The sequence below is a fragment of the Macaca thibetana genome, chromosome 16 (assembly GCF_024542745.1).
Source record: "Macaca thibetana thibetana isolate TM-01 chromosome 16, ASM2454274v1, whole genome shotgun sequence".
Taxonomy (NCBI): domain Eukaryota; kingdom Metazoa; phylum Chordata; class Mammalia; order Primates; family Cercopithecidae; genus Macaca; species Macaca thibetana.
The window spans coordinates 64,907,037-64,928,684 of NC_065593.1; the positions used below are offsets into that span (position 1 = coordinate 64,907,037).

The following is a 21,648-nucleotide window of genomic DNA, read 5'->3' on the forward strand; positions in this document are numbered from 1 at the left end:
GTTAATGGGGGACTTTTTTTGGAAGGGTTGGGGTCGGGGGTCACCTTCTGGCCGTAGCTCCCCTACCGTCACCAGGTGGCGCTGCAGAGACGGCTCCCTGCTCCGGGGCCTTTCGGGGGCTTGGTGGGGCTCGGCAGCCAGGCCTGGCATAGACACCTTTCCTTTCTCCGCTCGGCTCTGCTGTGGCTGCGGGTTGCCTGTCTTCTGTCCACACTAGGGCTGCCTGGGACCGGGACCCCCCCTCCCTGGTGAGACCTCAGTACAATCAAAACAGAAGAGAAGAAATGGGAGCAGGGGGACTGAGCAGCAGCTTGTCCCCTGTACCTCTGGGTGCCCCAGGCGAGTCTAGCCCGGGGCCCATTCTTTGGCTCCCAAAACGTTCCTGCCTCTGTTTCCAGTCAGACCCACTGGCCTTTAAAAATAGTGCCTCAATCTCCCTAGGGGTTTGCAGTGTCCGGAGAGTGGTCACTCCCTTTCATGGCAGCCCCCAAGATGCTGCCTCGCTTTATAAACTGAGGGGTCCTCGAAATTAGCCCAAGGTCACACACTTGTGAGCTGCGGGCTCAAACCCAGGTTCCAGGCAGGCTGGCGTTTCCTCCGAGGTGCACTTGCCCCGAGTGTCGAGTCTGGGGACGCGGTCCCGGAGAGGAGAGAGGGACCCGGGCCTGCGGCGGGAGGGGCATCGAGGGGCGGCTGGCCGGGCCGAGCCGGGGCGGAGGCGACGGGCCCCGGCGGGGCGGGCCCTCGCGGGCGGCGGTGAAAGCTCCTGCACAGTCGGCTGCGAGCCCTGGGAGCAGGAGGCTCGGCGCGCAGACCAGCCCGGGATGGAGCCGGGCGCCGTGTGAGCCTCGGGAGGGTCGCGGGGCGCGGGGGCGGGTCGGGGCCAGCCGGCCAGGCCGCGCCACCCTCCCCCGCCCCGCCGCGCCCTGGCTCCGGCGCCCGCGGAGCTGAGACTGAGCGCGCCAGCCCTCCGGGGCCGAGGCTCTGGGACAGACACCGCCAGGGAGGCGGCCGGCGTGGGCTCTCGGCGCGGACGCAGCGCCCCTTCCTCTTGGTGAGTGGCAGGCGGCGGGCGGGGGGCGCCAACTTCGCCGCCAACTTGGGGCTGGGTTCCCGCGGCGCGCGAGCAAGGACGGCGGAGACAGAGGCGGGACACCCGGGGGGAGCTGGGCCCGCGCAGGACTCTCGGGTCGCGAGGAGGGGGCGGCTGGAGGACCCGGACCCTCGAGAACCCGGCCTTGGGTTTGGACCCGGGCGGCCGGAGAGGAGGTGAAGAAGAGGCCGAGGAGACAGGCGCGCGGCGGACGTGAGAGAAGGACGCGGGTGCAGCGCCTAAGACGTTCGTCCCCGGGGTCGCCGAGCCCCCCTCCTCCTTCGCTTGGCGCGGCGGCACGGCGGGAGCGGGGGAGTCTGGGCTGCCGCGAACCCCAACTGTTGCTGCTGGAAGCCACCGGGGCGGAGGGCGGGGAACAGGTCAGGGAGCTGGGGCCAGGGCTGGCATCGACCAGAGCGAGGGGTTGGAAAGGAATCGAGAAGGCGAAAGGGGGCTGTGCGGCTCCCCAGCCCAGTGCCCCGGTTTCCCTAGGTCTGCTGGGCACCTGCTGCACACTTGCCTCGGCGCCCAGACCCCTTCCTCCGCCGTGGGTCCCGATTCTTCCCCTCCAGCTCTGCCCCATCTCCTCTGCCCCAGCCTAGGTCTCTCCCTCCTGCGACCTGGGAGAATCGGAGTGGGCTTCCAGAGTAGTGGCATCTTGCAGATGCTGGCCCGTGCCCGGCTTCCGGGCTTCCAGCGCGCGAAGGGAAGGGTAGGCAGAGAGGGCGCTGGGCGAGCGTGACCTGGCGCTGGGCCCTGGCTGCGCACCAGCCGCCTGCGCCAGTCTCTGGGGGCTTCACCCAGGATCCCCGACGGCGGGGAGGGGAAGCCTCGAGCCTCCTGTTTCCTGCCTAGGCGGGCAAGGCGGGGACACACGGAGCAAAGGCACCAGGCAACCTGAACCTCCAGGTGCGTCCCGCGACCCTGCAAGGAGCTGCTGGGTGAGCAAGACAGAAATTCCCGCCAGGCCCCGATGCCCACCCTATTCGTCCACTCGGTTTCCCAGCCCTGGTCGTCCAAGGGGACTTCTGGCTCGGTCCCCCAGCCCTCGGATGGTGGCGTCATCTTAGTTCAGTCCCTGACCCCAGGCCACAGGAAAATCGAGGAAAGAAACTTATTTGGGGAGGGTACCATTCCGCTGGCTGTATTTCGGAGCCCGTCCAGGTCTTGGCGGGGCTAGTGACTTTGAGCCTGTTTCTAAACTCCCGAAGAATAAGAGCGTGCAAGAGGCAGGTAGGCAGGTCCGGGACACCTGGGTTCGCCCAGGGCCCCGGGGCAGGCCTGGGCTGGTACCAGGGCCGCCTGCCAGACTGGCTTGGTCCCCCCACTGCGGGGCTCAGGATCATGACCCAGCTTGGGGGAGTGGGGGTGGGGGCGCAGGAGCCGCGGACGCCGGCGGGGACAGCGCGGGGCGGGGGGCGCCGGGTGCGTGGTGCCCAGCTCCGCCGCCAGGAGGCGTGGCGCGGGTCCCCGCCCGGAGCCGCCGCCGCCGCCGCCGCATCGCGAGTGTCCTTGAGCCGCGGGTGACGGTGGCTCTCGCTGCTTGCGCCCCCTTCTCCCGCGGGGGGAGCCTGATGCCACGTTCCCTATGAATTATTTATCGCCGGCCTAAAAATACCCCGAACTTCACAGCCCGAGTGTAAGAGATTCCTGCGGAGGGGAGGGGGCGGGGCGTCCCGGGGGCCGGGGGGAGTCCGGGCTTGGTCAGCAGAGACTGGGGGCGGTAGCCTTGGAGGAGCGAGAACTCCGTGCCCCCAGCAGTGGGGCATGCTAGAACGGCGGTCCTCTCCCCTGGCGCCTCAGTTCGGGTTTTGGCTGGGCAAAAGGGAGAGAGGGAAACCCGACGGCAAAGGAAGGGCGGCTCACCGGAAGGGCAGGGGTCTGGGGTTCTGCTGGTGGGTGGGGAGGACTCCAGCGACCAAGTTTCCTAGCCTGGGAGAGGGGGAGCCATCGGTATCTCCGATGTGAGCCGGTGTGAGTGCGGGAGTGTGCATGTGCGTGCAGGTCTGTGCCAGGGGATCTGGCTGAGCTGTGGGGACCCAGGAAGAAGGCCCCCAGCCTGGGAAGGTGCTCAGACCCTTCCAGATGCTGCTGTGTCCTGAAGGATTGACCACTGCCATCCTCTCTGGGGCTCTTTGGGGATCTCTGTGTTTGTCAAACATTAGTTTAAGGGCTGTTTGTGGAAGGGGTGAGACCCTGAGTGGGTGGGTGGGCAGAGGTCTCTGAGACAATGTGTCTGCCCTCAAGGAGCTGGCAGTCCAGTGTGGGGCAGGGTGTTCATGAGTGCACACACACACACACCTGCCGCAGGACAGAATGGAGGGGTGGAGGGGACTACTGCACAGAGCTCCCCACCCAGGAGGGGAAGCCAGGGGAAAGGGAAGAAGGGCAGCTGCCTCAGCCTCGCCGCAGACCCTGCACCTGGAGCCTGAAGCATCAAGGCAGGTGCCTGTGGGAGAGGGATTTCAGCTGGGCCCTGAAGGAGAGTAGACTTCTGTTGGGATGAGGACGTTCCAGCCTGGGGGATGCTGGAACAAGGCCTGGAGACGAGGGCAGAATGGGGCTGTTTGGCCAGCAGACTGGCAGAGCTGTGGGCTCCAGGGATGGGAGGATGGTTGGTTGTGGTCAGGGTGCAGAGGGCTCTGTCTATGGGACCAAGCTGTCCGGACTTCATTTGTGGGCACCAGGGAGTAGCTGTCCTGTGTGAGGAGGGAGCAGTGGCTGGAGGGAGGCTTCAGCAGTGCAGTGGGGCTGGTGGGGGTGGGTAGATGGGAGGTGGGGAGGGGGAGGCAAGGGAGGAGATTGTGGTGGGCCAGAGCGGGGTTTGTCCCTCCTACCTCTGTAGGGCGGCGGGGTTAGACAGGGTAATAAGACAGACGTCAGAAGCTCCTTGAGTCTGCCCCTTGCTATTTGGAGCCCAGGGACTTACCTAGTTTTGGCCCCTCTCTCTCGAGGTATTCTGGGATCCCTCCCCCATTTTAGGCCCCTTGGTTAGAGGTACAACCTGCCTCAACTCCCCCACCCCCCAGCCCGGGAGGACACCCCTTTGGAGAGAGTCTCTGGTGTCCCCAGCCCAGGAGGATGCCTTCCTATTAGAAAGAGTGGGAATGAGAACATTTCAGCTGTTATCAGACCCTATTCCTGCGCGTGAATGAGCTTTAGGTCCTTGGTTAAGAAAAGGTCGGCCGGGCGCGGTGGCTCAAGCCTGTAATCCCAGCACTTTGGGAGGCCGAGACGGGCGGATCACGAGGTCAGGAGATCGAGACCATCCTGGGTAACACAGTGAAACCCCGTCTCTACTAAAAATACAAAAACTTAGCCGGGCGAGGTGGCAGGCACCTGTAGTCCCAGCTACTCGGGAGGCTGAGGCAGGAGAATGGCGTGAACCCGGGAGGCGGAGCTTGCAGTGAGCTGAGATCCGGCCACTGCACTCCAGCCTGGGTGACAGAGCGAGACTCCGTCTCAAAAAAAAAAAAAAAAAAAAAAAAAAGAAAAGGTCTTGACTGGGGAGGCCGGAAGTTTGAGGGGAGTAGGGAGGGCAGGCTATTGGTGGAAAGAGAGATACATTTAGAAGAAGGAGGTTGGAGACACTCATGGCAGACTGCTTATTCTGCCCCTTTGCAGTTGAGGAGCCTGGGCCCTTCATCCAGGGTAACACTGTCCAGAGAAGTAAAATAAATAAATACATAAAATGGGAGCCACAAGTACAATTTAAAGTTTTCTAGTAACCACATTACAACAAATAGAAAGAAACAGGTGACATGAATTTTAATAGTATATTTTCCTTGACTAAACATACCCCAAATGTTATTATTTCAACATGTAATTAAGATACAAATGTTTATGAGATTTTGACATTCTTTTTCCCTATTGTCTTCAGTGTGCAGTGTGGGATGAAATTTTATACTGGTAGCAACCTCCGTTTGGGTGAGAGATGTTTCCGGTACCCAATAGTCATGTATGACTGGTGGCTCCTATACTGGGCAGCACAGATCTAGAGCTTATCACTGGGAGGCAGTGGTGGTAGGAGGTTTGGGGCTTCCCAGAGGGCAAGGAACCTCTAGGACCTGGAGGTGTGGGCAGAGGTGGGCAGACAGAGGCCTTACAAGGGGAGCGACAAGCATATCAGTGAGCTTTGTGCTCGAGATTTGACATCCCTGATTGGTGGTGGTAGCTGAGGCATGGCGTGGCACTGATCGATCCCATGCCAGACTCAAACATGTCTCTGGGCTGTCAATTCTGTCACTTCTGTGTCACTGTACTAGGGAACCATACACATGGGAAGACTTCAAGGGCACCAACATGAGAACAATATTCCCTTCCTTGCTAAAACTCCTGTCTTGTTAGCCTGAAATTCTACCACCTGGCACTTTAGCTTAAGGCTCAACTACCTCTCTCTTGGGAATGAGAACCCTTTCAGCTATTATCAGTCCCTTATACCTTCCTGTGAATGAGCTCTAGATCCTTAGCTAAGAGAAGGTCTTGAGGGGGAGGCTGGGGAGTTTGAGGGAAGTAGGGAGGGAAGGGTGGAAAGAGAAATACATTTAGAAAAAGATGAGGTTGGAGGTGCTAACAGCAGCATGCTCATTCTGCAGATTTGACTCTAAGTTCCTGGAGCGGAGGGACCATGTCTCACCCACAGGGACATTCGACCATCCAGTGCCGACCGCAGGGAAGGGGTTCAGCACACATGGCCAATTTATGTTTCTGCACTAAAGTCAGTCTAGTGGGTTCCCCTGGAGGGATCCTTTCAGTGCCACCCTGGGGAGAAGAGGAACTTTCCTGAATGTTCCCGGTAGCCTCTTGCACTTCCCCGCTCTCTGGATTCCTTAGAGGACTAGAGACCCAAGAAGGCCCATATGTCTGTAAGACATTAGGCTTTGGATTAAAAAAAGAGAGAGAAATTTGGCGGCAGGCAAAAGGAAGGCCCTGTGAGAAAGCTGGAGCCTGCCCAGCCATTGCCTCGGGCCCCAGCCCTGAAGGGCATCTGCCTTTCCGAGGCGCGGTTTCTGGCAACTTCTTGATTTTCGTGAGCATTTCTGTAGCAGAAATGTGCAGATCCTGGGGGAGGCGGGAGGGCTAGAGTGGCAGGCTCATCCTGTCCACCCTTTAGCTCTCCCCTGCTCAGAAGTTTTGCTGGGGATGTGATGAAGATGGAAGAGGTGGCAGTGCCGTGGCCGATGGCCAGCTGGGAGGGAGAGCGACATCCGTGGGCACCACTCCACTCAGGCTTTGCGTTACCCTCACTGCTGTGGCTCTTGATCCCAATCCAAAATAATGACATTTAGCAAGGATACATGTCAGGGCCCTGGATCGGGTTAAAAAGATCCTGCACGCCAGTGATGGCCTGAGAGGCCAGCCCACCAGCTCATGTGAAACGAGACCAAACCCCAGCTCACCAGCTTGGGGTTTCGGGTACCCCTGAGCTCTGAACAAGTGAGCGCTGTTGCACCCTGCTGCGTAAGAGCTGCTGCTAGCTGAGGCCACAGAAGGAAGGGCTGTAGTGACGTCCAGTGCTGAGGAGGAGGGGGCTCTGTGCCAGGCAGAGCCATGCAGAGCAGGGCCCTTGGGGCTGGCCCCATGGCAAGCAGGGCACGCTGGACCAGTAGCACAGGCCCTGATGAGAGACAGATGGAAGATCCCGTTTAGACTACAGAGAGGACTGGCAGCGGGGCGGGGGGTTGGGGGTGATGCAAGAGCTGTCTTCCTTCACCTGGCTGGGGGCCTGTCACCTGCAGGATAAGGTCACTAATCCCAGCAAATAGCCTGTTAGCTCATCTAAGTCCCACACTGCTGTGATGATTTCAGGCAAGAAAACATGGCTCAGAGAGGCTAAGTGACTTCCCTAAGATCACACAGCCAGTTAGTGGCAGAACTGGGACATGAACTCAGATCTCTCTGACTCAAATCCATGCACTTGAACCCCAGACTAGCATTTTCAGTATAACTTCCTAGGGCAGAGCCCGGTGGCTGTGTTTCGGAAGGCCTTGCCTTTCCAGCCAAGTGTGCAGTTCATCGGTAGACTGGAGGGCTGGGTCCTGGTTGTGGCTCCTCTTCTTCCCTGGCCCTTGCTCTTCCGGGATGACCTTAGGATGCTCAACTAACCTCTGTCTCTTTCTCTTTGTCTGTGTCTGTCTGTCTCCCTCTCTCTCCGCCTCTCTTCGGGGAGGGAGGTTTTCCCTTCTTCTCTTTCATCTTCTGTATGTGTGCCCCTCTGTCCCTCCTGTCTGTCCATCTACCTCTCTCCAAACCTCTGTTTCCCTACCTGTGCTTGTCCTGGTCTCTCCGCAGGACCCTCCGGTGGACATGGGTGGGGCCCTGGGGCCGGCCCTGTTGCTCACCTCGCTCTTCGGTGCCTGGGCGGGGCCGGGGCCGGGGCAGGGCGAGCAGGGCATGACGGTGGCCGTGGTGTTTGGCAGCTCGGGGCCGCCCCAGGCCCAGGTCCGTGCCCGCCTCACCCCCCAGAGCTTCCTGGACCTGCCCCTGGAGATCCAGCCACTCACAGTGGGGGTCAACAACACCAACCCCAGCAGCCTCCTCACCCAGATCTGCGGCCTCCTGGGTGCTGCCCGCGTCCACGGCATTGTCTTTGAGGACAACGTGGGCACCGAGGCGGTGGCCCAGATCCTTGACTTCATCTCCTCCCAGACCCATGTGCCCATCCTCAGCATCAGCGGAGGCTCCGCTGTGGTCCTCTCCCCCAAGGTGCATGTCCAAACTCATGTCCCCTCGTGCCTCAGGCCTGGAACCAGGCTGGGGCGGGCGGTGCTTAGGTTCTGGGAAGCTGGGATTAGACGGGACCGGCAGGGAGGTGGGGGCTGAGGGCATGACGTGGGTGATGGGGAGATGGCTATGGGAATGACAGCCCATGTTCTAGACGAGAGACATTCTGGGCTGCCCTCACATTGTGTCTGGATGAGGGGTAGGCAGGGTGCAGGCCCACCTCTGGCTGCGGGGCTCAGGCCCCAGCCCTCCTCCTGTCTGCTGCCCTCAGCTTCCTAGGTCAGGGTGAAGACCCAGAGGGCCGGCCGGGCATGGAGGTGGTGCCATGCCCTTCGGGCAGTGGTAGTTCACCTGTAGGGTGAGCACTCCAGGGAACCCTGGAGCCCTGCGGGAGGCAGAAACGGCCCTGCCCTTGCAGGGCTGGGGGAGAACGTTCCAAACACACACCCATCCGCAGTTACAACTGGGACAAGCATTCTGAAGGAAAAACACAGGATGCTGTGAGGCAGCTCACGCATGGCTCATGCATAGGGTGTTGGCCAGGGAAGGTCTCTGGAGAAATGATGTCTAGGCTGAGGGCCTAAGGGCGAGTCAGTGGGGAGGGAGAGAGGCCCAGGCAGAGGAGCAGGTGGGATGAAGTTCTCAAGGTGGGGAAGGAGCTCAGAGCTTTGGAGGAATAGAGGGAAAAGCCTGGAGAAGGAGGCGGGGGCCTGGCCACCTGGGAAGACATTTGGGCTTTTCCCTAAGCAAGTGGGCAGCCAGGGCAGGGCAAGCGGGCTGTGACGGTGGCCGTGGTCCGTGCCCACCTTAGCCCTGTGAGCTTCCTAGACCTGCCCCTGGTGATCTAGCCACTCAGGGAAGAGCACAGGAGAGTCGAGGGGAGAGACTGATCTGATTTGCCTTTGTTTCATTAATTTTTTCTTTTTTTTTTTTTTGAGACGGAGTCTCGCTGTGTCTCCCAGGCTGGAGTGCAGTGGCGTGATCTCGGCTCACTGCAAGCTCCGCCTCCCGGGTTCACGCCATTCTCCCGCCTCAGCCTCCCAAGTAGCTGAGAATACAGGCGCCTGCCACCACGCCCGGCTAGTTTTTTGTATTTTTTTAGTAGAGACGGGGTTTCACCATGTTAGCCAGGATAGTCTCGATCTCCTGACCTCGTGATCCACCCGCCTCGGCCTCCCAAAGTGCTGGGATTACAGGCTTGAGCCACCGCGCCCGGCCTGTTTCATTAATTTTTATATGAAGAATTTTGAGTATACATTAAAAAGTATAAGGAAGGCTTATATATCCCCTGTTCGCCCTGGTCATCCACCCCAGCCTCACCACCACCCCCTTTCCCTTCTTCTGTGTTAATTTGAAGCGAAGCCCAGGCATCCTCTTATTCCATCCACAAATATTTCAGTATGTATCCCTGGCAGATAAGGGATTAAGAAAGTAAAACTACCATACATCATCATGTCTAAAAAATAATAAAAATTCCTTCAACTATCCAGGCAGTGTTCAAATTTCCCCATTGTCTCATAACTGTCATAAATGTTTATTTTGCAGCCTGTTTGCTCGAATCAAGAGCCAAATCAGGTCCACACGTGCCGGTTGGTTGGTGTGGCTTCTAAGTTTCTCTCAACCTCTGGGCCCCTCCTCTGTCTCTCCCTCTTTTTTCGTTGCAATTTGTTTTTTGAAGAAACTGCATTGCTTGGCCTCTGAATTTTCCCTTATTTGCTTTTTTAAAAGACTGGGACAGTGGCAGCAGTGAGACCAGTTAGGAGGGGACTGCGCTGGCCCCGGTGCCAGCCGGCAGTGCCTTGGGCTTTTGTGGTGGCAGGGGGTGGAGAGGAGCATTCCCACCCTCAGGGCTCCGACCAGGTGGTGTTTCCCAGTCCTCTTGGGTCCCCGGCGTAAGATCTCAGGACACTGGCTCTCGACCCTCATCGTGCTCTTAGGAAATACAGACGCCTGGCTTTGCACCTCTGGAATTCAGATTCAGTTGGTCTGGGGCAGCGCTTCTCAGTCTAGCGGGCTCAAGGGTCCACTGAAGGGCTTGTTACAATACAGATGCCAGGCGCCATACCCAGCGACTCCGATCCGGTCGGTGTGGGGTGCGACCTGAGAATCTGCATTTCTGACAAACTCCCCGGTGGTGCTGATGCTGCGGGTCTGCGGGCCAGCGTGGTGGGCTGGGGGCCGGGCATGACCATGCTAATGGGCAGCGGGGAACCACGTTGGGGCGCGAGGGAGGCGCAGGCCAGGGGACTCCCGGAATGCGGAGCATCCACCCGCGCAAGGGCGCCTGGGAGCGGATGGAGGGGTCGAGGTCGGGGAAGGGGCGCGAGGCGGGGCTCAGCCTGCCCCGCCCCGGCTCAGGCCCCGCCCCGCCCCCAGGAGCCGGGCTCCGCCTTCCTGCAGCTGGGCGTGTCCCTGGAGCAGCAGCTGCAGGTGTTGTTCAAGGTGCTGGAAGAGTACGACTGGAGCGCCTTCGCGGTCATCACCAGCCTGCACCCGGGCCACGCGCTCTTCCTGGAGGGCGTGCGCGCTGTCGCCGACGCCAGTCACCTGAGCTGGCGGCTGCTGGACGTGGTCACGCTAGAGCTGGGCCCGGGAGGGCCGCGCGCGCGCACCCAGCGCCTGCTGCGCCAGCTCGACGCGCCCGTGTTCGTGGCCTACTGCTCGAGCGAGGAGGCCGAGGTACTCTTCGCCGAGGCGGCGCAGGCCGGCCTGGTGGGGCCCGGCCACGTGTGGCTGGTGCCCAACCTGGCGCTGGGCAGCACCGATGCGCCCCCTGCCACCTTTCCTGTGGGCCTTATCAGCGTCGTCACTGAGAGCTGGCGCCTCAGCCTGCGCCAGAAGGTCCGCGACGGCGTGGCCATTCTGGCCCTGGGCGCCCACGGCTACCGGCGCCAGCACGGAACCCTGCCAGCCCCAGCCGGGGACTGCCGCGCTCACCCTGGGCCCGTCAGCCCTGCCCGGGAGGCCTTCTACAGGTGGGCACCTGCCCGGGGCATAGGGGTAGGGAGGTGGGGAGCACTTCGGGGGACCTGGGTGGCAGTGAACTTGGGCTGGCCAGCTACACCTCTCCCTAGCTGCGTGCCTGGGGCCACATTACCCCACCTGTCTGTGCCTTAGTGTCCTCATCTGAAAAAACAGCAGGTGTCAGGGTGTGGCAAGGATCGTGGGGCCAATATAGGGAAGCACTTTGAACAATAAACACAATCAAGGCCACCTGCTGTCGGTGGTGGCAGTGAGGCAGAGGCAGGGGGTGCCTGGTCCTTGGCAGGGCTGCAGGCATCTCTCCCCTCTGGCAGGCACCTACTGAATGTCACCTGGGAGGGCCGAGACTTCTCCTTCAGCCCTGGTGGGTACCTGGTCCAGCCCACCATGGTGGTGATCGCCCTCAACCGGCACCGCCTCTGGGAGATGGTGAGAAGGGGGTGAGCCCAGGGGCCCTCAGTGTCCTCTCATTTTGTCCCCGCCTCCTCTTGTGCCCACAGCTGAGTAGAGAGTCCCTCTGTCCCTTATCCAACCCCTCATCTTCCAGGTCTCAGCTGAAACAAACATTTCCTCCATTGGGAAGCCTCCAGGTGCCCCGGGGTGGGTGAGGTGCCCTGCTCTGGGCTCCCATAACACCCCAGCTTCCCTCCACTATAGAACATTTCAAGTGCTCCTATCTCCTGGTCCTGCCCCTGCAGGAGTAACCCATGACCATGCTGGCCAGACAGGCTTGTAAACAATATGGAGAGATCAGTGCTTGAGTAGACGTGTGCAAAAGATTGTGGGATTGGAGATGAGGAACAGGAATTAGTTCTGCCTTCAAAGGAAGAAACTGGGGAAGAGGTCACAGAAGATGGGATATTTGAGCTGGGCTGTGGAGGTTTGAGTAGGAGCCCACCAGGAAGAGGTGTTAGCCTGGAAGAGACAGAGAGGCAGAAGGGTTTGGGGCATTTTTAAGTGATGCAGGGGTGTGTTTGGGGGTGTGCAGACTGAGGAGGTAGGAGTGATGGGGGGACACTGGACCTGAGCATGAAGGGCCTTGAGTGCTCAGCTAAGGACTTTCTGTCAAAGTCAGGGGGGACCAGTACAGTGAGTGAGACAGGGTCAGGTCTGGGCTTTAGGAAGACGCTGTGGGTCAGTGTGGAGCTGGATTGGAGAACACAGGGACCCGAGGCTGGGGGAGGCTGCCAGGAGCAGCCCTACTCTGACCTACCCCAGCGTCCCCAGGTGAGAGAGGGAGATTCTTGGCCCTGGCAGGCTCCACCTAGAGGGCGGGGGCTGTAGGGCTGGAGGCCCCAGGCTGAGACTGTCACCCTCCACAGGTGGGGCGCTGGGAGCATGGCGTCCTATACATGAAGTACCCTGTGTGGCCTCGCTACGGTGCCTCTCTGCAGCCCGTGGTGGACAGTCGGCACCTGACGGTGGCCACACTGGAAGAGAGGCCCTTTGTCATCGTGGAGAGCCCCGACCCTGGCACAGGAGGCTGTGTCCCCAACACCGTGCCCTGCCGCCGGCAGAGCAACCACACCTTCAGGTCTGCGGAGTGCCCTGGGAGGCTGGTGTGAGCTGGGTGCTGCTGTGTGATGGTCAGGTGTTGTGTATGTCTCATGCTTGGGTGTGGGGCAGGGGTCCACGTGCCAGGCTGGGAGGAGCGGCTGGGGAGGGGCTGGGCCACGATGTGCTCTAACTCCCGGTGGTCTCATGGTGGCATGACTGCAGCAGCGGGGACGTGGCCCCCTACACCAAGCTCTGTTGTAAGGGATTCTGCATCGACATCCTCAAGAAGCTGGCCAGGGTGGTCAAATTCTCCTACGACCTGTACCTTGTGACCAACGGCAAGCATGGCAAGCGGGTGCGCGGCGTATGGAACGGCATGATTGGGGAGGTAGGCCCCACCCCACTCCCTCCTCACCTGCCCCGCCTGTCTGCCTGCTGCCCAGGCCCCATGCGGCTCTCAGATGCCCTCTAGAGGGGGGCATGGGCTGTCACCAGGGATGACTCCTGGGATGGTCAGTACTGAAAGCTGAGCTCTGAGGGCCCCAGAGGGAACGACTGATTCAGCCGGTGGGTGTTAGAAGGGGTGCCTGGAGGTGCCTGTGAAGTGTGTCTACCCCTCGGGAGCCCTTTTTCCAAACCTCCGTGGCGTCTGGCCCCCAGGTGTACTACAAGCGGGCAGACATGGCCATCGGCTCCCTCACCATCAATGAGGAGCGCTCCGAGATCGTAGACTTCTCTGTGCCCTTCGTGGAGACGGGCATCAGTGTGATGGTGGCTCGCAGCAATGGCACCGTCTCCCCCTCGGCCTTCCTGGGTGAGGCCCAGGGTGGGCAGAGATGGCTTCGGGGCCAGAGGGGCCCACAAGGAGGGTGTGTACAGCTTGGGTGGAGATGGGGAGTTGGGTGGGCTCTCAGAGGCCAAGCACAGCAGCCTTGGGTCTTGGAGGTTGGCTGGAGGTGAGTGGAAAGGAGACAAGAGAAGTGAGGTCGGTGTTCGGTTCTAGGTATGGCTGCCAGGCGAGGGTGGGGTTGGGGGTGTGGGATGGGTCATGGTGCCCCTGTGAGTGACAGGAAAACTTGGCAGGCAGGCTGGCCTCAGGATGGGCCATGGGCCAGGACCGTGGAACAAGTGGGGGAGGCCCGCGGGGAGCCGAGGAGTGAGTGTAGTGTGGGAAGAGGTGTGTTGCTTCCTGGGTGAGGAGTCCAGCATTGGTTGGGCAGCCAGGTCCCATGCTGGGTGCTGGGGCTACAGCCATAATCCTTGCCTTCCCACAGTGCCCAGTCAGAGGTCACGTGGGACATGCAGTATGAGGTGGCAGAGAGCTGTGAGCACAGGCAAGGGGCAGGGGAAGAGCTGAGGCTGGCCAAACAGGAGTGAAAACCTCGGCTCTGTCCTGTCCTACTGTGCGGCCTTGGGCAAGTCACAGAACCTCTCTGAGCAGGCTCCTCAGCCACGGAAGAGAGAAAACAAAACCCACTTCATAGCATAGCAAAGGCTCATGGCAGGAGTGATTTCCCTTCCTCCCTCCCTCCCTCTCTCCTTCCTTCTCTTCCTTTCTTCTTTCCTTTTTTTTTTTTTTTTTTTTTTAAGATAGGGTCTTCCTCTGTCACCCAGGCTGGAGTGCAGTGGTGCCATCTCGGCTCACTACAGCCTGGACTTCCTGGGCTCAAGTGATCCTCCCACCTCAGCCTCTTGAGTAGCTGGGACCACAGGTGCATGCCGCCACACCTGGCTAATTTTTGTATTTTGTATAGAGACAGGTTTTCACTATGTTGCCCAGGCTGGTCTCCAAACTCCTGGACTCAAGCAGTCCACCTGCCTCAGCCTCCCAAAATGCTGGGATTACAGGTGTGAGCCACTGCACCTGGCCAACACTAGTGATTTCTTTTCTTTTTTTTTGAGACTGAGTCTCGCTCTGTTGCCCAGGCTGGAGTGCAGTGGTGCGATCTCAGCTCACTGCAACTGACGCCTCCCGGGTTCAAGTGATTCTCCTGCCTCAGCCTCCTGAGTAGCTGGGACTACAGGCGTGTGTCACCATGCCTGGCTAATTTTTGTATTTTTAGTAGAGACGGGGTTTCACCATGTTGGCCAGGCTGGTCTTGAACTCCTGATCTCAGGTGATCTGCCCACCTCGTCCTCCCCAAGTGCTGGGATTACAGGTGAGAGCCACCAAGCCCAGCCAGCAGTAGTGATTTCTTACTCTAGGAGATAGAAACAGTCTTGTCCGGGGCCTGGGGTGGGTCTCTCCAGTTCCCTGGGCATGGGTTTCCATGTTGGTAGGATGAGGAGTAAGACTTGGCCTCAGGGGCCCTGATTCCAGGCGGAACCACCAGATCATCCGCTTGGGGACAGGCAGGGGTTGTGAAGTCAAAAGAACGTTTCTTGGGGTGGGTGACTTGTACCTGTCCCAGGGAAGTGGGGGGCAGGGGGAGACTAAGGATGCTGGAGATCCTGACCTCTTTTGGGGGCCTCTCCCCGGGGCTCTGCTGCTTTGAGTCAGGGGCCCCCTTGGCTGGGTCCGCAGAGCTGGTGGGCCCCTACTTTGACCACGTGGACCCCACCTGTCTCCACCCAGTGCTTCCGGGCTGGGGGCAGGGACAGGGAACATGCCGAGGCCTCTGAACTGCCTCCCTCTGTCCCCAGAGCCATATAGCCCTGCGGTGTGGGTGATGATGTTTGTCATGTGCCTCACCGTGGTGGCCATCACCGTCTTCATGTTCGAGTACTTCAGCCCCGTCAGCTACAACCAGAACCTCACTAGAGGCAAGAGTAAGCCTCGCCTGGACCTGGCACGAGGGGCGGGCCTGGGCACCCTGAGGGTTGGGCTCAGGGGCAATGGGTCCTCCAGAGAATACCTTTGGGAAGTCCCTTGCCTTTGGATGACACATGCTGGGGGCCAGTCAGATCACACACACACACACACACACGGGCGAGCTCACTTGACCTGGTGAGGGAATGGCCAGGGACGGATGCCCCCCAAGGCCAGGCTGAGCCCTGAGCCCTTTCATGGTGGGCAGGAGGAGCCCCAGCATCCCCCTCTTGCCCCCAGAGTCCGGGGGCCCATCTTTCACCATTGGCAAGTCCGTGTGGCTGCTGTGGGCGCTGGTCTTCAACAACTCGGTGCCGATCGAGAACCCGCGGGGCACCACCAGCAAGATCATGGTTCTGGTCTGGGCCTTCTTTGCTGTCATCTTCCTCGCCAGCTACACGGCCAACCTGGCCGCCTTCATGATCCAGGAGCAATACATCGACACTGTGTCGGGCCTCAGTGACAAGAAGGTTGTGGGGCCACAGGGTGGGGGGACACTGAGGGTGGGGACAGGCCGTGAGTGGGCAGACCCAGGACAGTCAGAGTCTGGGGAATTTGAGCTGGAAGCTGGGGCAGGAAGAAGCTTCAGGGCCTGCTGAGGAGGGGGTGGGGGCTGGGGCAAGAGATGGCTCAGGGTCACCGACTGAGAGGCCTTGGGTAAGTCTCTCCCTGTCTTGGGCCTCAGAGTCTCCATTTGGAAAACACAGGAGTGGCCTGGACAGCCTTTAAGACCTTCTGCTCTGACTATGCAAGTCCACACTGTGGGGCTGGGCTCTGGGGTGGGTTTGGGGCTTTGGTGCCTGGAAGGCTGGAGGAAGGGTTGTGACTGGCTGCTGCCCTCCACCTGCAGTTTCAGCGGCCTCAGGATCAGTACCCACCTTTCCGCTTTGGCACGGTGCCCAACGGCAGCACAGAGCGGAACATCCGCAGTAACTACCGTGACATGCACACCCACATGGTCAAGTTCAACCAGCGCTCGGTGGAGGACGCGCTCACCAGCCTCAAGATGGGGTGCGTCCCCAGCCCTGCACCCGCTGTCTCCATCCATGTGTCTCCCCAGTGACCAGCCTTAGCTCTCAATGTAGGGACAGTGGGACTGAGCTGCCCTGCAGGACTCCTGGGGGGTGGAGGGAGGAGGTCTTGGGGCAGAGTGGAGCTTGAGGCAAAAATGGAAGGCCACCATGTGTCTCAGAACACAGCTGTGGTGCCGACTGAAGTTCAGCCTCGGCCTGAGGTGGTGGCTGGGACATCCTCTGAGCCTTAGGAGCATGGAGGGGGTGGCAGAAAGGGTGGTGTCTTCTGGGAACAGAGAGTCCCCTGGCCACTCTGCGGAGGAGGGTGGGAGGGGTCCTCACTGCATCCAGGACCCAAGACAACCAGACAAGCCTCTGCCCATTGGTCCCTCCCGGGGGTGCCCAGCAAGCTCATGTGGTTTAGACCCCTGTCACGCCCCAGTTTCGGTGTCCCCTACCCTCCCATATGGTCCCTAGCTCTGAGGCTCAGCCTGTCCCCAGGAAGCTGGATGCCTTCATCTATGATGCTGCTGTCCTCAACTACATGGCAGGCAAGGACGAGGGCTGCAAGCTGGTCACCATTGGGTCTGGCAAGGTCTTTGCCACCACTGGCTACGGCATCGCCATGCAGAAGGACTCCCACTGGAAGCGGGCCATAGACCTGGCACTCTTGCAGTTCCTGGGGGACGGTGGGTACTGCCACTGCTGGGATGCCCAGGGTGGGCTGTGGAGCCCAAGGTTGTCAGCATTTCCACCACCACTCAAGTTCCCAAGGCCTGTGGGCAGGGAGAGGTCTCTGGGGGGTGAGAGGTTGGGGCAGTTGAGGGGGGCAGGTATAGGAGCAACTGGAGAGAGACTTGAGGAAGGGATAGGTGTGCAGGGAGGGAGCAGGAACTGGGCTAGAGACTCCCTCAAAGGCAGGAAGACAGGAAGGGGCTCAGGCCTCACGGTGAGGGTGGGGATGGGTGGAGTGGCTGAACTCCTTTCTTCTTCCCTAAGCCCCCTCCCATGATCTCTCCCAGATGAGCACCTCCTTTGCTTGGTATAGTATCTCCATGGCCATCTTGAGATTATGGATCTGCTTAGTCCCACATGTGTGAGTGGTCCAGCCCAGCCTGCCCCCAAACCCAGAGAGAGCTTTGCGTTTAGAGGAGTTCCATTCTTGTTAGATAAGACATGGTCTAGACTGGGTGTGGTGGCTCATGGCTATAACCCCAGCACTTTGGGAGGCTGAGGTGGGAGGATCACTTGAAGTCAAGAGTTTGAGATCAGCCTGGGCAACACAGCAAGATCCTGTCTCTATAAATAAAATTTTAAAAAAATTAGGCACATACCTATAATCCCAGCTACTTGGGAGGCTGAGGCAGGAGGATCCCTTCAGTCCAGGAGTTTGAGGCTGCAGTGAGCCATGATTGTGCCACTGTACTCCAGCCTGGGCGACAGAGTGAGACCCTGTCTCAAAAAAAAAAAAAAAAAAAATCTGATTTTTCAAACCATATAATAATGAGAGTGGCCAGGTGAGGTGGCCCATACCTGTAATCCCAGCACTTTGGGAGGCCAAGGTGTGAGGACTGCTTAAGTCTAGGAGATCGGGATCAGCCTGGACAACATGGGGATACCCTCTCTCTACAAAAGATACAAAAATTAGCCAGGTGTGGAGGTGCGCCTGTAGTCCCAGCTACTCAGGGGGCTGAGGTGGAAGGATCACTTGAACTAGGAGATCCAGGCTGCAGTGAGCCATGATCACACCACTGCACTCCAGCCTGGGTGACAGAGCATGACTGTCTCAATAATAATAATAATAATAAGAGCGATCACAATGCGTGTCTCTTAGGAGCCTAGGCCTTTTGTCTCTGTGTGCCCAGCTCCATGAGTGGCATGTAGATGGTTAATAAGTATATGAAGATGAGTGAATGAATGAATGTTAACATTTACCCAATCAACAAGCCTTTACTGGGGGTGCACAGGGGGAGGACCCAAAGGCCAGCATTGCCCACTCCAGTCTGCACCCTGCTTTCCTATTTCCTTGCTCACTGACCCTCCAACTCCCCGCCCCACCACCCTGCCCCGGCCAGGCTAGATCTCCATGTGGTCTGCTTGAGGAAGAAGTGGGTGGCGCCCTGGCCCCAGATCCGTTCTTACTCCAGGCTTGTGTTGAGCTTTGTAAGGGGGTTGCTTATAGGGGGGTTTCCTGAGCCAGATGTGTATCCCCGCTCAACTCCAGGAGAGACACAGAAACTGGAGACAGTGTGGCTCTCGGGGATCTGCCAGAATGAGAAGAACGAGGTGATGAGCAGCAAGCTGGACATCGACAACATGGCAGGTGTCTTCTACATGCTGCTGGTGGCCATGGGGCTGGCCCTGCTGGTCTTCGCCTGGGAGCACCTGGTCTACTGGAAGCTGCGCCACTCGGTGCCCAACACATCCCAGCTGGACTTCCTGCTGGCTTTCAGCAGGGTGGGTGCCCATCCCTCCCCACACAAGCCAAAGCTTTAAGGGCACCTACCCAGATAAGTCCAGGCTGGCCATGGCCCATTTCCAGAGGTAAAACCAAGGTTCTGGCCGGGCTCGTGGCTCATGCCTGTAATCCCAACACTTTGAGAGGCTTAGGCCAGTGGATCCCTTGAGTCCAGAAGTTCGAGACCAGCCTGGGCAACATGGCAAAACCCCATCTCTACAGAAAATAAAAGAATGAGCTGGGCGTGGTGGTGCGCGCCTGCAGTCCCAGCTACTCAGGAGGCTGAGTTGGGAGGATCACTTGAGCCCAGGAGGCAGAGGTTGCAGTGAGCCGAGATGGCGCCACTGCACTCTGGCCTGGGCAGCAGAGTGAGACCCTGTGTCTAAACAAAAAACAAACCCAAAGTCCTGAGAGGTGGCATGGCTCACCAGGGTGGCAGGGTTGAAGAGGGGCAGAGCCCTCCCCCCACAGGTGTGCCCAGGTTGGAACCTTCATGTGCCAGGTGCTAACTAGAGTGATTAGGAGAATGAGTCACCCTGGGCACTCGGACCACTCATTCATCTGCAAAGCACAGTGCCTGGCACATGGGAGCTGCTTCCCAGTTAGCTGCTTCCTGAGACTTAGAGAAGGCTGATGATGCCTTGGGACCAGGCGGGGACAATCGTGGCGGGTCCCTGAGCACAGGGCGCTGCTCACGGCCTGTCGTCTCCCTACTGCCCAGGGCATCTACAGCTGCTTCAGCGGGGTGCAGAGCCTGGCCAGCCCACCGCGGCAGCCCAGCCCGGACCTCACGGCCAGCTCGGCCCAGGCCAGCGTGCTCAAGATGCTGCAGGCGGCTCGAGACATGGTGACCACGGCGGGCGTGAGCAGCTCCCTGGACCGCGCCACTCGCACCATCGAGAACTGGGGTGGCGGCCGCCGTGCGCCCCCACCGCCCCCCTGCCCGACCCCGCGGTCTGGCCCCAGCCCATGCCTGCCCACCCCCGGCTCGGCCCCAGAGCCGAGCCCCAGGGGCTGGAGACCGCCAGGCGGGGGTCGCGCGGCGCTTGTGCGCAGGGCTCCGCAGCCCCCGGGCCGTCCCCCGACGCCGGGGCCGCCCCTGCCCGACGTCTCCCGAGTGTCGCGCCGCCCAGCCTGGGAGGCGCGGTGGCCGGTGCGGGCCGGGCACTGCGGGAGGCACCTCTCGGCCTCCGAGCGGCGCGCGCTCCCAGAGCGGCCCCTGTCGCCCGCGCGCTGTCACTACAGCTCCTTTCCTCGAGCCGACCGATCCGGCCGCCCCTTCCTCCCGCTCTTCCCCGAGCCCCCGGAGCCGGAGGACCTGCCGCTGCTCGGGCTGGAGCAGCTGGCCCGGCGGGAGGCCCTGCTGCACGCAGCTTGGGCCCGGGGCTCGCGCCCGCGCCACGCTTCCCTGCCCAGCTCCCTGGCCGAGGCCTTCGCTCGGCCCAGCTCGCTGCCCGCTGGGTGCACCTGCCTCACCTGCGCCCGCCCCGACGGCCACTCGGCCTGCAGGCGCTTGGCGCAGGCGCAGTCGATGTGCCTGCCGACTTACCGGGAGGCCTGCCAGGAGGGCGAGCAGGCAGGGGCCCCCACCTGGCAGCACAGACAGCATGTCTGCCTGCACGCCCACGCCCACCTGCCGTTTTGCTGGGGGGCTGTCTGTCCTCACCTTCCACCCTGTGCCAGCCAGGGCTCCTGGCTCTCTGGGGCCTGGGGGCCTCTGGGGCACAGGGGCAGAACTCTGGGGCTGGGCACAGGCTACAGGGACAGTGGGGGACTGGACGAGGTCAGCAGGGTAGCCTGTGGGACGCAAGGCTTCCCGGGACCCTGCACCTGGAGGCGGATCTCCAGTCTGGAGTCAGAAGTGTGAGTTATCAGCCACTCGGGCTTCGAGCCAGCTGGATTCTCTGCCTGGCACTGTCAGGATTAAGCGGCAGGCAGGATTGGGCTTTTCTCGCTTCTACCATGAAATCCTGGCCATGGGACCCCAGTGACAGATGATATCTTCCATGGTCATCAGTGACCTCAGTAGCCTCAAATCGTGGTGAGGGTTGGGCTTCTGCTGTCCTCTTATCATGCAGAGTTCTGCCAGGAGGGTGTGCTGTGAGGGTCAGACCCCTGAGGCTCTCCCTGCCCTGGGGCTAGCCAGTTACTGGTCATGGCTGCTGTGGGCATGGAGACTGGAACTTGTGGTTGAGGCAGGGTCATCCTGATCCTTGCTCTACCTGGCTGGAGTTTCTTCTCATCAGAGCACTGGGACATTAAACCAACCTTTTACAACACACTGGTCCTGGTTGCTTCATTCTGCATTCTGGAAGGGGCACAGCACAGGCCGTAGACAACAGGGGCATCATGGGAGTATCCCAGGTGGGGTGTTTGCCTAAAGCAGGTGGGCAGCTCCCTCTCAGGGAGGCGGAGCCTTGGGAGCGTCTGGGAGGGATGTGGGAAGGAGGTGAGGCTGAGAGGGGGCTCTGGACAGCAGAAGCCACTTGGTATTCAGGGCCAGCTCCCACCCATCCTGGCACCGGATGTAACATGTGTGCTCAGCACAGGGGCTCTGGTGATGATGGATGGCATTCATCCCTCAGTCTCCTTGAAAAGGGAGGCTTGTGCCAGGGGTGGTGGCTGCCCCGCCCTGCCAGGGACGCCCTGGGGAGCCTGACAGTGCCATGGTGGCAGAGGCAGAGAAAGGTAGGGAGCTTGTAGGTTTGCTAAACCCTGGCTGGCCACGTTGTCTCTGACACGCGAGGCTTGGAACTGCCTGGGCTCTGGAATCCTGGTGCAGGTGGCTGCCAGGGTCAGGCACAGCTTGGCCTCGCTGGTGCCAGGACTCCTGTGGTGGGAGAATCTGCCTGAGGTCTCATCCTGTCCTCCCTCTGGGGCTTCTAGCCCACTTCCTTTTTCTATCACACATCTTTGCCTCTGGCCCATCTGAAAAGATGGCTTTTGCTTACCATTTTCAATGTTTTCACATCTGCAATTATACTTATCCCCCCTACAATGACTGTGGAGCAAGCAGGCTTTCATGCTTCTATCCGTTCCACAAACAGTGGAACTATTGATTCTGTCAGACCCT

The 21,648-nt window shown here is 60.1% G+C and overlaps 2 protein-coding genes across 3 annotated transcripts in view; both read left to right on the plus strand.

The window, feature by feature from the left end:
* The window catches only part of NAT9 (N-acetyltransferase 9 (putative)), a 101,885-nt gene that overhangs the window by 7,444 nt on the left and 72,793 nt on the right, over positions 1-21,648 (plus strand). The gene's annotated exons all lie outside the window — the stretch shown is intronic.
* Positions 941-20,848, plus strand: GRIN2C (glutamate ionotropic receptor NMDA type subunit 2C). Of its 2 annotated transcripts, XM_050764170.1 has the most exons (13): positions 941-1,054; positions 7,385-7,798; positions 10,193-10,791; positions 11,113-11,227; positions 12,121-12,332; positions 12,518-12,683; positions 12,956-13,109; positions 14,939-15,064; positions 15,345-15,574; positions 15,955-16,115; positions 16,619-16,806; positions 18,342-18,574; positions 19,297-20,848. In XM_050764170.1, exons 2-13 carry the CDS (start codon positions 7,400-7,402, stop codon positions 20,440-20,442), a joined length of 3,729 nt encoding a protein of 1,242 aa, XP_050620127.1. In that variant the 5' UTR covers positions 941-1,054; positions 7,385-7,399; the 3' UTR covers positions 20,443-20,848. The 2 variants fall into 2 exon arrangements, with proteins under 2 accessions (XP_050620127.1, XP_050620128.1); XM_050764171.1 differs by lacking the exon at positions 19,297-20,848 and having other exon boundaries at positions 16,595-16,806; positions 18,342-18,818.